At 36.7% G+C, this 17,347-nt stretch overlaps 1 protein-coding gene across 4 annotated transcripts in view; it reads left to right on the top strand.

Moving 5' to 3' along the window:
* Positions 1–17,347, top strand: part of USP6NL (USP6 N-terminal like) — a 169,244-nt gene that overhangs the window by 130,427 nt on the left and 21,470 nt on the right. For all 4 annotated transcript variants that reach the window (XM_077897243.1, XM_077897245.1, XM_077897242.1 and 1 more), the window contains 7 exons: positions 575–684; positions 3,116–3,164; positions 4,658–4,778; positions 7,785–7,879; positions 8,544–8,609; positions 8,701–8,800; positions 11,177–11,329. In XM_077897243.1, the coding sequence (XP_077753369.1) occupies positions 575–684; positions 3,116–3,164; positions 4,658–4,778; positions 7,785–7,879; positions 8,544–8,609; positions 8,701–8,800; positions 11,177–11,329 (694 nt within the window). The remainder of the gene's footprint in view (positions 1–574; positions 685–3,115; positions 3,165–4,657; positions 4,779–7,784; positions 7,880–8,543; positions 8,610–8,700; positions 8,801–11,176; positions 11,330–17,347) is intronic.

Raw genomic sequence — 17,347 nt, forward strand, 5'->3', positions numbered from 1 at the left:
CAGCAGGTCCAGAGGTCCAGGAGCCCAAGCCTAGGGCGGGACCAGAGGCTCTGGAGAGGTGTCTGCACGAATTTGAAATCGGAGAGTACCTTTTCCATTGGAACAATGCCAGAGGAGATTGATGGAGTTTAAAGTGAGTTTGGGATTGGATTAGCAACAAGCTTGTAGAAAATGAAGCAAATCAAGAAACAAGGCAATGATTAGTTCGAAGGAAAACAAAAATACTGTGCTGGAAAGAAAAAGGAAATTCTAGCAGACTATGTGGCTCAGCCATGAAGAACTTTTACATAGACTTAGCAATGCAAACTCCGAAAGTTCTTCATTCAAAATTAAAATCTTAACTGTATGTTAAGAGGAGAGGGAAAAGGCGGTGGGAAGGGGGAAGGGATGGGTGGGGGAGAGCTGTTTATTGTGTGCCTCTTCACATTCATTGGTGAACCACGGGTGTGATTTTTCTAAACTGAAACAGGTTTTTAATGAGAATTATTTTATGATTCATTATTTTAATGAGAATTATTTTCAACAGCTGATTTCCAAAAAATATACTTTATTCCTCTCTTTGTTTCCTCTTCAGAAATTAAAACACAGAGCACGGGGTTGTTCACCTGATATCAGACAAATAGACCTTGATGTCAACCGTACATTTCGGGACCATATTATGTTTAGAGACAGATACGGTGTTAAGTAAGTAAACTTTAAGTTATGAAATATAAATAGCATTTGTAAATAGTGTTTACTAAAGTCTTTGTTAACTTAAAACATGAGTAAGTAGAATGTCTTACATAAACTATAATTTTGATGCAGGTCCTAAAGGTTTAAGCTTTTGCAGATCATTTGGTCCATGTTGTGTGAAACCTAGGATCTAGGTTAACTTAAATTTTTAACCTTTGACATAGTGGATGCTATACAGTTGATAAAGAGTCATTTTATGATCTGGGAATTCTTAAAAATGTAGTGACTACTTTTATCAAAATCCTAGTAAAGAAATTGGAGATTGTGTTAGTTTTTGAGAGCCATGATCCCTAGAAACTTGACCCCAGTGCATAGCTGGAACTACAAAAAAAAAAAAGAAAGAAGAATGAATGAATGAAATGAGAATTCCGGTTTATGAATGAGAGGTATAGTTTTGTTGACATCTGTATTGGCTAAGTTCAACAGGAGAAACAGAAACCAGTAAGACCTGTGTTTTCAGAGATTTATTGGGGAGGAATCAACTTGGTAGTGGGGGCTGACTAGGCAAGTCCCATATCTGGAGGACAGGCCAACAGGAAGGACAGTCTGGAACTCCTGAGCACAGGAAGAGCCTCCCCAGGGAGGCCTCACATCTGCTCTTACATCCTTTCCTGTGATTGAATCAGACCCACCAAGATTGTTGAGGGTAACCTCTCCTACTTAAAGTCAAGTGCTCATGGATCTTAATCACGCCTACAGAATGCCTTTCTCTTTTCTTTTCTTTTCTTTTCTTTTCTTTTTTTTTTTTAAAGCAATGTATGGATTAGCTTTTAGATATGTGGGGGTTGTAGCCTAGCCAAGATGACACCCGTGGTGTACTGATCATTACAGTACATCCTTGTCCACTCAGTTTCCAGATACGGATAATAGAAGGTCATACTTTTGCCTAACATGAGACAACTCTTTTGCCTAGGACTGAAACTAGGCTAACCCTTTCCCCACAAGAGGATGCAAAGTCCTTGGTGATGTTTACTCTTTGCTTTGATATTCTAAAGCCAAAATACTGCAAGATAAAACTCTTTGCTTTGATATTCTAAAACCAAAAGACTACAAGATAAAAATTAACCGTTAATAATTTAATATAGCTAATATGTTAGATGAAAAGGGAAAAGGAAGGAAGAAAATCAAAATATTTTTAAATACATATATATGAACATAGTCATACCAAAATAAGGAAGAAATGCTCATAACAATTATAATCATCATTTCTGTGGCTGGGCACATAGTTACTGATTTCTACTACCTGTTTCGTATTCCCTTTGCCCTCCACAGGCACCTCAGTTGGTCATGGTTCTCTACCTGGTGGGGTGACCTGAATTTAATTCTGGACCATTAGCAGTCTTGCCTGAATCAGATTGCTGTAGTTTTCCATTGACTTTAATCACAAGGCTTAGCTATACAAGAGAAACCCTAAGTATTTTCCTGCCTTCTAGGCCCACTCTTTCTTACTCTTATTATGTAGTAGCAACTCAGTTTCTCCTTAGTACTCAGGATCAGTTGCTTCAACCCATACGGTCACCTCCTTCTTTGCTTATTGATTCAGAGGCACGAGGAGCCCAATGTGATTGGGTAGAAATCTCAATTTCTAGTTCAGTGGAATCATCATGTCTCCTGGTGGAAACATTTCTCCTTTTGGAACAAGGGACTCCTAGACCAGTAGAACTTAAGGCTGATAGGATGGGAAGCAAACATTTTGCTGGTGGACTACTAGAGATAATAGTGGGTAGAGTCATCCCCATTTGTGGCCCTTGAATCTTGGACCCCAGATTTGGCTTTAGGAGAGAGAGCAGAAGATATTGGAGGCAGAGTGTGAGCATATACAGCCTCCCAGATGATGTTGCCCCCGCCTGGCAACATTTTACCTTTCTGCCATGTAACTGAGGCTTTACAAGACCTCCATAGTTCTGCCAAGCTGACTGCTCCTATGGCGATGATTTTATATTGAGAATAGTTCAGTGAAGGAGGGCAACAAATTTAAGAGATTGTGAAGCCCTTTGTGATTTTTGCTATAAATTCTATCAGAATGAATGTCAGGGGCATCTGGGTGGCTCAGTCAGTTGAGTGTCTGACTTGATTTTGGCTCAGGGTTGTGAGATTGAGCCCCTCATAGCACTCTGTGCTGGGTGTGGTACCTGCTTGAGATTCTCTCTCTCCCTCTGCTCCTCCAGCCCTTAAAAAAAAAAAACAAAAAGAACGAATGTAATCTAACCTTAAATATAGACTGTATAGAGTATTGCTTACATTTGAGCTTGGGATCTTCTTTATTACACTAGTACTTTTGTTTGGATTATCTATTTTCAGGCAAACATTTTTTTAAGTTTATAATTTTTAAAAATATATGAAATAACTGAAATATATTCATTATAAACTTTCTTTTCTCTAGGCAACAGTCCTTATTCCATGTTCTTGCTGCATATTCTATTTATAACACGGTAAGTCAGATCATACCCAACCACGGCTCTTTGAGTTGTTTTCTGAGAAACTGGAGGAACTCTTTGGGCACCCCCTCCTTCTGTAGATCTTTCCAAGGCTCCTCTGGTGACCCTGGGATCTTAGAACCAATTCAGAAATGGGAAAAACCACTGTATGCCAGTGACTCATTTTTCACCCTCTTCTGAATTGTTTTGTTATGGTGTTTTTCTTGTTTTTATTTTACATAATAGCTCTAAGAATGAGTAGTGCTAGAAGTTTAGGAAGTTGGTGGGCAGATTAATTTTTGCTCGACCCTTGCTCACCCTTCAATACCTCTAGGAGGTTGTGTTTTGGGGTCACATTTTCACTCGGTGAGGTCCAAACAGGAGATCATGTGTACCTACTTGCTAAACCTAGGAGTAGGCTGAAAGTAAACTTTTTGGTAATGGAACATGTTGTTCTTAATGTACCTATCACTCAGTGTGAGGTGGTAATTTGGGGAAAGATCACTTAGTGTTGGACCTAATGATGTTAAATGCTTGTTGACTAGGTTCTAGGGAGGACAACCTTGAACCTTGGGTGTGTAATTTCTATTAAAACCTTTAAGTTTCGAGAAATTTCAAACTAGGGCAAGTTAAAAAAGAGTTTATTAAAGGCCTTTTCATAGAAATGAAGCAATAGTTGGGTTTCATGGAAATTGGAGCTGGAAAGTGAGAAGTCTTCACTGAGAAAGAGCTACACTTTCTAGCTCTTCTACTCTGGGACCACATAGTAACTAATTATCTCTGTAAACTGTTTGTTCCACTGTTTCTCTCTTCATATTGCTTTCTCTGCCTACTTTTCAGTTTTCCCATTGGCTAAAATGCCCACACAGACTTAATACGACCATTCTGTTTAAATGCATCTCACCGTCTGATTACAGATATCTTGGGGCGAGTATGTGATTAGTCCGTGCAGCCGATTAACTGTTCCCTTGGGGTCAGGTGACCTCTTCTCCTCCATCAGGCCCAGTTCATATGGCACAAGCAGGGAATTTGGGGAGAGTAGGCAGTTCTCAGAGAAGGGGCATAGACTGCCTGGGTATCCTAAAATGTGTCTCTCTCAGGCCAGGAAATCTACAGGAGACAAGACAGCAACTTGGGAAGGGAACTGTAGGAGGAGAGAAATTTGCCAGCATTTGAACAAAGAGGAGGAATATTGAACTGAGAATAACATAAAAAGGAAAAATAAACTATTAGTGCTCTTTACAGAAGCTATAGTGGTATTGAATAGGGCACAGTAAAAATACATACAGCTTTATACTTTGTCCACACTTCTACATTTATTCTTGAATACCAATTTATTTTTATAGTATATAGCTTAATATCATAAAAAATGCAATCTTTGTAGAATTGCCCATTATTTAATGTGTTTAGGCATTTTCTGATTATTTTGTAGGGCAGGTTTTTGTATGTGCATATGCATATAATTGGATCTTAAAATACCTGGTTTCTTTGTTCTCATTTATCTTCAGGAAGTTGGATACTGTCAGGGGATGAGCCAGATCACAGCTTTGCTCCTTATGTATATGAATGAAGAAGATGCCTTCTGGGCCCTGGTCAAACTATTCTCAGGCCCCAAACATGCCATGCATGGTAAGAAAACCCTATAGTTTACCAAAAACAATAAAAACAAGGAAGGGGAAAAAAAGGTAAATTAAAGCAAAGTCAAACTTTGGAAGATGCTTGGTAGTGTTAAGTATAGAAACAATGTCTGAGGGCTTGTTCGGTCAGTTAGTGTTTGTGAGTCATTTCTTATGTCCTCCTTCTTTATTGAACATTGCTAAGCTTTTCTGTTCACATTTATATGCCTTTATTTTTACCTCAGGGTATACTATTGGCATTTTGAAATTTCTTCCTTACTTGCCCCCGGTCAGAAGAAACTAATTTAATTTAGGTTTGGAGCAATTTAGGAAACGCTGTATTACTGGGAGAAATATAGGATGCCTTTGACCAAAACCTTAGACTATCATACAGTTATCATTTCAGTGAAATGGTGTTTTGGTTCTTTTAGCTAAAATGGATTCCATTTTATGATAAAAGGCTGCTGATAACATGTTGTAGTTACTTCATTATCTCAAAACTTGCATGAGTTTTTGGTTTTCAAATTAGAAGATTGTTTTTAATAACCTTTCCTTTGTATCTGCCAAGCATATACAAGAAACTTTATAGAGTTTGGTTTGCATCTTGGTAATAAAAATGGCATTTGCCCATTTCGTGCAAAATTATCTTCCCAGTGCCACCCATGTAATAATACCAAATTAAAAACAAATTTTTAACACAAGTCACTCTAAGAATAGATCATCTAAGTTCTGTTTGTGAATAAGTTTTATGTGGTGAGGAACCCACCTCATGTTTATTTTTATTTTTTATTTTTTTAAAGATTTTATTTATTCATGAGAGACAGAGAGAGAGAGAGAGAGAGAGAGAGAGAGAGGCAGAGACACAGGCAGAGAGAGAAGCAGGCTCCATGCAGGGAGCCCAATGTAGGACTCAATCTTGGGTCTCGGGGATCACATCCTGGGCTGCAGGTGGCACTAAACTGCTGCGTCACCAGGGCTGCCCCCGCCTCATGTTTAAAGTGATATTTTAACATTTTCAGAATTATGATTATAGTCTATTAATTTACACATTCTTACCATGTAGTTTTTGTGGTGGTATTTTGTGTGTGTGTGTGTGTGTGTGTGTGTGTGTTTGTGCAATGCGCCCATGTGGACGTGCACAGATTGGACCATCTCCCTTACTTTTCCTTGTGAATATTTTTTTTTAAATGAATACTATTACTAATGATAACTGTTTCTGGACACTTTGGATCCCATCAAGAGCCTCCAAAAGTAAAACGCAGTATATCAGACTGCCATCCAACACGCAGTATCATTTGAAAAGACATCTTGAAAAAAAATTACTTTCCCTCATCCATCTCTATTTTGCTTCACCAGGGAATGGTGTTGCTGATCTGTGTTGAAGTACAAAGTGATGTTACAGTTTCAGTAGTATGTAATTCCGTGGAAGACTGCCCAACTCTAAGAAAGTCATTTCTTTTGAACATACCTGATAGCTTACTTTCAGCAATTGTCACCAGTCTAATCTATAAAGAAATATTAATTTTACTATCCTTATATTTGCATTTACTGTGCAGTTTAGGTCATTATTTTGGTTAAGTTTGTATTTAGAGATATTTGTAGATCTGCCTATGGAATTTTATCACTGAAAGTTGCCTCAGTTCTTTGCATCCCCTACATGATACTGACGTCATTTATAAATGTACAAAATAAAGTGAGGGCTGAAGAAAATGAGATTTTAAAATATCAAGTCTGGGATATCACGAAGAAGTGAAGTAATGTTAGTTATCTTAGCATCCTTGAGTGAGTGTTTATTACTGAGGGGCATTACCTTTTTCAAAATGAGACTTTTTCTTGAAGTTCTTCTAATTGCCGTTCCTATCACAATTGACCAGGAGAATGGCACAGATAGATATACTTTTTATGTTTATATACATTTCCTGGAAAATGTTACTATGGGAGGAATAGAATCTCTATCTCTGGAAATATTCACACACATAAGTATGTTCCTTGGGTTCTTGGAGGAACACAGTTTCACTTTTTGGAAGCAGATGTTCTGTGGGGAAACAAATGAGACTCTAAGATCAAGTAAATCTGACAGAGTGAGTTAAACAAAGTTTTAGTTTGTAAAACATGTTAGAAACATTGAGAAGCCCATATCATTATGAACATGCCAGAAGGGTTTGTGGAGCACACAGTACTTCCTCTGGATTCTTTTTAAAAAACATAAGATATCTATTAATTAAGTTACACAAATCCCGGGTTGGAAGGAGAAATGATAAAAATCTGTTGAGTATACATCCTTTTTATTGGAAGAAATAAAAAGAATATCTGAAAGGAAACTTGTAAATAAGAATAAATGTGAAGTTCCACGAATTAGATGCACAAAATCAGTACTCAATCGATCAGTACTATTTATAATTACTTACTTCCTAGAAATCTTATAGACTATGTTGTATAATGAGATGGGATAAATTACAGTTTCTGATTTAACATTGATCATACTGTGCCAGTATGTCTTAGCTGATGTCAAATATCACAGAAGGGACTAAAAAGTGATAAAAACTTTGGAAGGACAATATTAATGAAGCTAGAGTAACCCTGAAAAAAGCAATAAAATGTTGGTTATGTAGCATAATGATAGTAAAACAAAAGTCCTCAAGATTTTAGAATAGCTCATAAAACATTTGCACATTTAAGATATGCTTTAAGATCTTTAAGAGAATAGACAATCCTGATAAATGGCTTCTGTTTTCATTTTTTTTAGTTTCTAAGTTTTTCTCTAATTCAGAAATATTCTGCCCTCCTTTGTATTTTTACAAAGTTACAGGAGCTCTTTAGCAAACAAGTACAAAACTGCAAGTTTTTTTTACCCGGAGCTCACACTCAATTATTTCCTTGATGGGGAGGACAAGTATGTTAGTAACTATTGGAGTTTTGTTGTTGCAGACAGTTAAAAATGAAAGAAATGAGTTATATTTTAAAAGAGGGGTTTTGTTGCTATTGTTTATGAAATACTGTTTTTATGTTTGTATTCTAGGCTTTTTTGTTCAAGGTTTTCCTAAACTCTTGAGGTTTCAAGAACATCATGAAAAAATACTGAATAAGTTTCTATCCAAGCTTAAGCAACACTTGGTAGGTAGATGTAACATTGACTTATGCCCACTTACACCAAGAATAAAGCTGGAAGAATTGAGTGCAGCCTTCGGTCCCAATTGCTTTATTGATGTGCTGTGTTGCCCATTTCATTTACTATACAGTTATAATTCCTAGGTGTTTCAAGAGCATGAGATTTGTGAAATTTAGTACTGATGAACCATCACAGCCCTAACTCGTAGGATCAAACCACTTCTTTGCAGAGGATATATACAAATAGTACAGTTTTTAAAGATATATAATTTCTTAGTAATTTTGGAGGCTGTTTTATTGCACCAAAAGGACTTTAAGGGTCATACAAACTCGTCCTTAGTGAACCATATACATGCTGTACTATAAAGCATGATAATTTAGTGAACAGAGGTACTTGCCTGTAAAATACATCGTAGAGAATCAAAATGTTGTATTACAATCCTATAGAAGAAGGATTTATTCCTAAGGTGATTTCCAAAGTGAGATTGAAGGAGAAAGCTAGGGTGAGGAGAAAAACCTAGAAATACTCCAGCATGCAAAAAGATTTGGAATGAAACAGTTTTATGTTTAGCTTTGACAGCTACCTCCAACAGCTTTCCTAACTCTGAGTATTAGATTGTCATATTTTGTTTGCTGCAATCCAGAAATTTGAAGTCTTTGTATTTTTCAGGATTCTCAAGAAATCTATACAAGTTTTTACACAATGAAATGGTTTTTTCAATGTTTCCTTGATCGTGTGAGTATTTATTTACAAAACCATCATAGAATTATAAATACCAGGTGAGGGTGAACTGTTAATCTTATCTCTGTTTTGTTTTTAATTACAGACTCCCTTTACACTAAACCTCAGAATATGGGATATCTACATCTTTGAAGGAGAACGAGTTCTTACCGCCATGTCTTACACAATCTTAAAATTACACAAAAGTAAGGAAATGTTTAAGTATAAAGATTTCACAGAGATCAAGGCTTGATTTAACTCTGATTTCTTATTCTTCACCTGACTTCAGATTCATTTTCTTTTAGGGATAGATTTTAAAAAATCTTGAAAGTCAATCATGTTCAGTTGGTAATTGGCTTCCATTGGTTCTTCCTCATGTCTAGAAGCCAATTACATTGCAGGGGTGTTGTTTTTTTTTTTCCCAATTTCAGTTTCATTTTCCCACTTAAGTAGTAGAATACAAAAGTTGGTTTCACTAATGATATTATTCTTACTATTTGTTCCCACATTCCTAATATTGCTTTTCATCATTATGAATCTCTGGTTTATAATCAGAGAAGAGAGAAACCAAAGAAACCAGGCCCTTAGTTAAAAAGTCCAGTTATATTTTCCATCACTGTTTCCTCCATCCAGGAAAAAAAACCACTCAGCTCCAAGCTGTAGACCAGAGATGGGGAACCTTCTGCTCATCTCTCTGCTTGACTTGCATCGTGGCCTCTGGGGCAAGTACAGTCACTGTCTCTGGTTGTTTAAATGCAACAAAGCTTTAAAAGAGTCTTCAGCTGCAGTATTTCAAGAGTTCTATAAACTTGGCATACAGTGCCTTACTTTAAAATCAAGAAATGAGAGTTTTCTTCTTGAATATGAAGAACCTTATTCATCTTAAAGCCTCAGTTCAGCCTTTAAAATTACAACAACTCCTAGTAACTCTTCTTGTAACTCTGCAGGGAGGAGAATCATTGAGAGCTTGAGAACTTCACAGAGCACTTCCAGTCTAGGTCTTACAACATAGGTTCACATTCATTGATCATTCTCCTTTCTTAGGTTATTCTTGCATGACTCATCTGTTCAACTTCCCAACTAAATTATAAGCTAATTGAGTATTTGGGGTCATGTTTTGTGAGGTTTTTTTCCCTGCTGTGCTTTGGCGTTGTTCTAAGTGCATTTTAGGTATTTTTAGTTATTTGATTGCTTACTTGAAAAGCATGACTTTGGATTATCCAAACTTTAGAGAGAAATGAAAACTCCCTGTAAAATCAGATTTGTATTGTTTATCCTGAAAGATAAGGAATCAGAGATGCTGTGATTCATTTCCCTTATACCCAATCCTCACACCTCCAGCACACAAACCACAGCACCTAGAGAACTGCTTCCCAAGACCCACCTCCTCCTCTTCTCTTTCCCTCCCCTGACCCTCCTATCCTCCCCACATCTTTTCTTTCTGGATTACGAACTGACCAAGATGTGGAACAAAAGTATATTTCTTTATTAAAATATGTATGTATTGATTTAATGTTCACAAAACAGCGAAAAAGTGGAAATACGATGTTTTATTTCTCCATAGCTCTGTTCTCTGTCCTAAATTATGTTTTATTTATATGAATCTTGATTAACCTTGGCAGGTGAAAAGTTTCTTCACCTTTGCAAATAAACTTTAAAGCATAATACCTACTTTATATCCTGTCATATCACCAGACTAAATAGCTGTTGGAAAAAATGTGTCTGCTGCTATTTGTTTTTTTTTCTGTTGGGAAGACGAAGCTCAAGGTCTTGTATGAAGTTTCTTCACCACCATATGAAGCTTCAAAAACTGTGTCTGGGCACCTTAACCAGTAGTTAGCTAAAGCTCCTAAGATTTTGTTCTTGTTTTTTCCTGGTTGCCTTAACAATATTTCGAGACATTTATTATGGGAGATTTATCACACACTGGTTTTAAATTTTAAAAAAATTACTAATAACTTAAATGTCCAGTATTAGAAGACTAATTTAAGTGGATTACAGTACATTATAGTATATCTGATGGACTCAAAGTATAGTTTTTTGAATTGATACTTGTGTACACACATCTACTTGTAGGGCAGTGGCTGGCTAGTAGGATCATAGCTGACTTTTGCTTTCTACTTTGTAATCTGAATTGTTTTAAATAAAACTAATTTTGTAAGTAGAAATAAAAATCAAGTTAGTAATCCAGATTTTTTTGGAAATTCTGTAACTGTAAAAATAGATTTGAAATGCGTTTGCCTATGAGAGGTAAAACACCATGACAGTAAAACAAAAGCCCTCATGTCAAGTGCTTGCTCTGGGTTCATATTAATGTCTAAGGTGTGATATTCTTAAATGAACTGATGAAATGGTATTTAGCAGTAATTTACTTCTCCCTGTCTTCCCAAAGAGTAGATGTGACTGCTTGGATATCAGAAAATACTTTTATCTTACTGAGTGTCAGTGATATTCACAGTGCTATGTGTAAGTTGAATGCCGTGCCCATTTTAAAAAATACTGCACCAGAATAGAATACATTACCTTCTCACCCTGAAGTGACTTTTGACTCAGCATCTGTATTTTTCTCATTTTTTTCTTAGAACATCTAATGAAGTTGTCTATGGAAGAACTTGTAGAATTTCTTCAGGAGACTCTGGCAAAGGATTTTTTCTTCGAAGATGACTTTGTAATAGAGCAACTTCAGATTTCTATGGTAGAACTAAAGCGTGCAAAATTAGACCTTCCAGAACCTGGTAAGAAATATTCAGACACTTTCTATCTAAGTCATAATTAACGTTGGGAAATGGCGCACAGAACACGGGCCATTTCTGTTTCAGAACATAAGCATTATGGTGTACTCGTGATATCAGGCAAGCTGCTATGGCTTTGTGCTTATTTTAAGAAAAAGCAAATAAATGCATTAATGAAATCTGCTTCTCCTACCTAATAGAATATCCTATCTCTACTTAAATTTAGAAGGTTGGATGGCAAATAACACTGATCAGGAGAAGTAATCGTGGCGCTTTAAATGAGCATTAAACAATGACCTTTACTTTCATCATCTCATTTGTAAAACCATAGCAGAGAAAGTAAGAGATCCATTTTGTAGAAGAGGAGGACACGCATGCTGAAGAGCTTCTGTCTGAAGCTATAGAACCAGCTGAGGGTGTTCTCTTGACACTGGAGTCCAGGCTTTCTGACTGCTCTCCAGGGCTCGTTGCAGTGTGGATAATATATTTTGTTTGCTTATTTCAAAACCTCTCCTAGCACCTCCATGTAGATTTTCTGTGAGGCCCTGTGCGGGAGATTGGGCAACTGAAGAGAAGGGCATGCTTCTTGTCTTAAGGTGCCCACAGGCCAGACAGAATTTATATAACTGATAACAAATGAACTGTAAATAAATAGGATAAATTGGAGAAGGATCAAAGGAAGGGTAGAATGAGAGGGAAGAAAAAAGAAAATGTGGAAAATCACAGCAGGAATAACTCAAGAGTTTTGACCAGATATGATTTGACAATGAATGGTTTCCAGAGAAAAAGTCATTATCTGCCTGTTTCCTTTCTTGTGTTTTTTCCAGTGGCTGGGTGTGGTAAGGCAATAGGGAAGTGGAAGAGCATGTTTGAGAGGTGAAAAGTAACATTACCTGTTAGGCCCTCAGGTAGAGTTGAGGTAACATTTCCCCATCAGTGTGGCACGTATTTGGATGTCTTCTTGGATGTGTCCGTACAGAACAAGCAGATACACATTCATGGAAAGCACATCTTCTTCCCTTTGGTAAAAACCAAGATGCTATGCTTTTAGTTACTTCGTTTTGAGGGGTCTAGTCAATGTTTCTCTTGAGTTTGTTCTGGATCATCAAGATTCACTAGAAAACAAACTGTTGGGATCCCTGAGTAGCTCAGCGGTTCTGCGCCTGCCTTCGGCTCAGGGCGTGATCCTGGAGTCCCGGGATCGAGTCCCACATCAGGCTCCTTGCATGGAGCCTGCTTCTCTCTCTGCCTGTGTCTCTGCCTCTCTCTCTCTCTCTCTCTCTCTCTGTCTCTCTGTCTCTCTCTCTCTCTCTGTTTCTCATGAATAAATGAATAAAATCTTAAAAAAAAAAAAAAGAAAACAAACTGTCACAGCAATGATTGATTGTGGTCAGAAGCCTTGTAAAGCCATCACCTTTGCAAAGTGAGGACACCCCTTTTGTGTTCAGTGTCCATTCCCTGTTGGTTCTTTACCATAGCAGGGAGCACCCGCAGGACAACAGTGGCTAAGTGTATTCTTACCATTTTAGCATTTATTTCAAAGTATCTTGCTTTTTTTAAAAAAGAGTCAAGACAAGTGTAATAAAAGACCTATATAGAGAAAATATATATAGTAGAACTATTTAAACATGAGAATAAAATATTGCAGAATAGGATGACTTAGGGTCTAATAGCAGCTATTATAGAATGCTTAGGATGGGCCACAGGCTACATGCATTATCTCGTTTAATCCCTAAAACTAGCTCTGAAAAAGTACTCACCCTCCTTTTATATTGAATAAACTTAGTAATAATAGTTTGTAAGATCTTCTTACTTGGAAATAGTAGAATGGAAATAGTAGAATGGGATCGGGGGGAGGCGTGGATAAAGGAGAGGGAAAGATAAATAATACCAGGCACATTGGCTAAAGTTTGCTTTAATCAGACTGAGAGTTAGTGGAAAGTGGTGAGGTGGCTCTGTAATTTGTAGGACAATAATCTGCCTTTCATCTGTATTTCTACTGTTAAACATTTACTTTCTGGGCTTTGTGCTCTACAGCCTGCCCTGTGTTATCCTCTTTAAATTATTGCAAGCTGTATATGGAACATTAAGGTAATTAAGATAATTAAATTGTCACCGTAGCAAGAAGTTTTAACATCCTATCTATCATCTTAAAAACACACATGAGCATGTTATTTCTTTGTGGCTCCTTATGAGCTGCCCTAGTTTGCAGTATGTTTTCCCAGACCCCCACACAACGCATGGTATTTTAAATTGCTAATTTTTTTTCTGGTTGGTTATAGTCTTCCATTGTTTTGATTCTCATTTCTTTAATTTTGATTGAGTGTCTTTTATTTTTATTGGGCATTTTAGTTTCTTTTTCAGTAAACTTTCCCTGTTCATCTGCTGCCCATTTTTCTATTGCTGTATTCATGTACATTGTTCCTAACTAAAGAAATTGGCCAGTTTATTGTATGTGTTGTAGATATTTTTAATATAGAATTTTTTTTTTATTTTATTTTAGTCTTGGGATACCTGGGTGGTTCAGCGATTGAGCATCTGCCTTTGGATCAGGGCATGATCCTGGGTCTTGGATCGAGTCCCACATCAGGTTCCCTGCGAGGAGCCTACCTCTCCCTTTATCTGTCTCTACCTCTTTCTGTGTGTCTCATAAATAAATAAATAAAATCTTAAAAAATTAATCAGTCTTTATGACATCTCACTTCTCTGTCTTGGGTAAAGAATTTTCCACCTGCTGACTGAAAAAGTTTTTGGTTACCTATATTTTCTCCTGCAACTTTTATGTTGGCTTTTTTTGTGCTTAAATCTTTTCCCATCTAGAATTCCTTTTGGTTTAAGGGAAGAGTTTTAAGGATGTGTTTTTAATTTCCACAAATTTGTGAATTTTCCAATTTTACTTCTGTTGATTGACTTCTAACTTCCCCCTTTTGTGGTCAGAGAAAATACTTTGTAGAACATCTATCTTTTAAAATCTGTTGAGACTCAATTTGTGACCTAATATATGGTGTATCCTAGAAAATGTTACAACTGCACTTGAGAAGAATGTGTGTGCTGTTGTTGGGTAGAGAGTCCTGTTAATTCTCTTGGATCCAGTTGGTTTATTGTGTGGTTTATGTCCTCTGTGTCCTCATCTTCTGCCTGGTTCTGTCCTTTACTGTGGGACAGGTATTGAAGTTTCCAGCTATTATTGTGGAACTATTTCTCCCTTCAATTCTGTCCATTTGTCTAACACATATTTTGATGGTCTATTATTAGGTTCATACATGTTTGCTGTTTTTATATCTGCTTGCTGTATTGAACCTTTTATTAATATATAATGCCCCCTTTTTTGTCTCATAGCCTTTTTTAGATTTATAGTCTGTTTTGTCTGATTTAGTATAGCTGCCCCAACTCCCTTTTGTTACTGTTTGCTTGGAATGTCTTTTTTCATCCCTTCACTTTCCATCGGGTGTCTTTTATTGTTGTTGTTGTTGGTGGTGGTGGTGATGCTGTCGTCTTTTGATGTAAAGTGAGTCTCCTGAAGGTAACATACAGTTGGATTATGTGTCTTTTTACCCATTCTGCCAATCACTGTCTTTCGATTTGAAAGTTTAAACCATTTACTTTTAAAGTAATTACGGATAAGGAAGGACTTCTGTCATTTTACTATTTGTCTTTTTTTTTATACTTTATAGAATTTTGTCCTTTATTTCTTAGATTACTATCTTACTTTCCATTTGGTTAATTTTTTTATTGTGAAACGTTTAAATTACTTCTTTTCTTCTGTGTATATTCTATACCTGTGTGTGTGTGTGTGTTTAAAGCATTATGTTTAACATCCTAAAGTCATAAGTCTCTAATTTGGATTTGGATGAACTTCAATAACATATGAAAGCTCTGCTCCTTTACAGCTCAGCTCCATCCCCAGCCCTTTCAGTTAATGTCCCCAAATGACATCTTTATACAGTCTGTGCCTAAAAACATAAAGTAATAATTCTTTTAAATGCATTAGTCTCTTAAATGATGGAGAAAACAAAATGTGGAGTTATAAACCAAAGGTACAACAATACATGTTTTTAGACAAATAATTAAAAAAAAACTATTATTCTCTTAACTCATATAGAAAAACAGAAGTGAAGTTAAACACAAAAACAAATCATTGTTACAGTGATATTAGCTTTTATAATTCCCCATGTATTTACCTGTCTTGTGATCCTTATTTCTTTTTACACTTTTGAATTTCTGTGTAATATCCTTTCATTTCACCCTGCATCCTTGAGCATTTCTTTCTCGCCTTTCTTTTTCTTTCTCGCCTCTCCCTCGATTTTTTTTGTTTTTTAAGATTTTATTTATTTATTCATGAGAGACACACAGAGAGGCAGAGACATAGGCAGAGGGAGAAGCAGGCTCCCTGTGGGGAGCCCAAAACAAAGCAGGATCACCACCTGAGGCAAAGGCAGACACTCAACCACTGAGTCACCCGGGTGCTCCTCCCTCCACTTTTGTTTATCTGGGAATGTCTTAAATTTTCCCTCACTTTTGAAGGACAGTTTTACCAGATACAGGATTCTTGGTTGATAGTTTTTTTTTCCTTTTTAATGCTCTGAATATATTGGCTGACTGCCTTCTGACCTCCAAAGTTTCTGATGAGAAATCTACTTATAACCTTATGAGGATACCTTGTATATGTCAAATTGCTTCTCTCTTACTGCTTTCATGATTCCCTTTGTCTTTTGAAAGTTTGTAATGTGTCTCCATGTGAGTTTCTTTGAGTTCATTTTACTTGAAGTTCTTTGAGCTTCCTGTATGTTTATATTCATGTCCTTAATCAAATTTGGGAAGTTTTCAGCCATAATTTTGTCAGATATTTTTTTCTGTCCTGTCTCCCTCTCCTTCTGGGACTCCTCATAATGCATATGTTTGTCTGCTTGATGGTTTCTACCATCCCTCAGGCCCTGTTCATTTTTCTTCAATCTTTCTTTTTTCTGTTCCTCAGACTTGATAGTTTCCATTGTCCTGTCTTCTAATTGGCTGGTTCTTTCTTCTACCTGCGTAAATCTGCCTTTGGATGCCTCTAGTGATTATTTAATTTCATTTATTGTACTTTTCAGCTCCAGAATTTCTTTCTGGTCTCTTTTTAAGTGTTCTCTTTATTCATACTTCTATTTTGTTCATACATGATTGTCTTGACTTTCTCCACATCTTCCTTTAGTTCTTTGAGCTTCTGTAAGACACTTTAAAGTCTTTGTCTAGTTTATCTGCCATTGGTCTTTTTCAGGGACAGTTTCTGTTGATTTATTTTTTTCTTTTGAGTGAGCCAGGCTTTCCTTTTTCTTTGTACCTCGTTTGATTTTTTGTTGTTGTTGAGAACTGAGCAATTTTTAATCTAACAATGTGGTAACTCTGGAGCTTTCTCCATTTTCCCTAGGCTTCCTGTTTTTTGTTGTATTGTTTATTTGTTTTAGTGTTATAGGCTGTGTCTGTGCCAAGGATCCACCAGAAGTGTAAACTTAAATTCTTCTCAGCACCTTTTCAGAACCTTTCCCTGAACATGTATAATCACTTTCTAATTTTCTTTATATAGGTAGTTTATAGTTTTATATATATATATATATAAATCTGTATAATTTATATATATATATAATATATATAGCATATAGTTTTTGAATGTTCTAGTCTGTAACATTTGCCCCCCTTCCCCCAGAAGAGGGGAAAAGAAGGGGAAAAGATAAAGTGGAGGAGAAAAAGGGGACTGTCCCTTGAAAGTCCCTGAAAGTTACCCAGAGGGGCTTGCAAGGGTGGAGGAGGTGCAACAAAAATGGCCTCCGCCTCTTAGTCTGCACCTCTCTGATAGAAGCATCTATCAGCAGTCAGAGCACAGCTCTCCATTATCTGGAGGACACATTTATTTTGCCCATCCTGGCTCTCCAGGCTGCATACAAACTGCTCTAGGAACAAAGTAAAGCTGCCTGCCCTATGACCAGTGGCAGGGGAGAAGTCATGGGCAGTTTCTACAGTGCTGAGAGCTGAAATTGGCCAGTA

Source organism: Canis aureus, chromosome 5 (assembly GCF_053574225.1).
Source record: "Canis aureus isolate CA01 chromosome 5, VMU_Caureus_v.1.0, whole genome shotgun sequence".
NCBI lineage: Eukaryota > Metazoa > Chordata > Mammalia > Carnivora > Canidae > Canis > Canis aureus.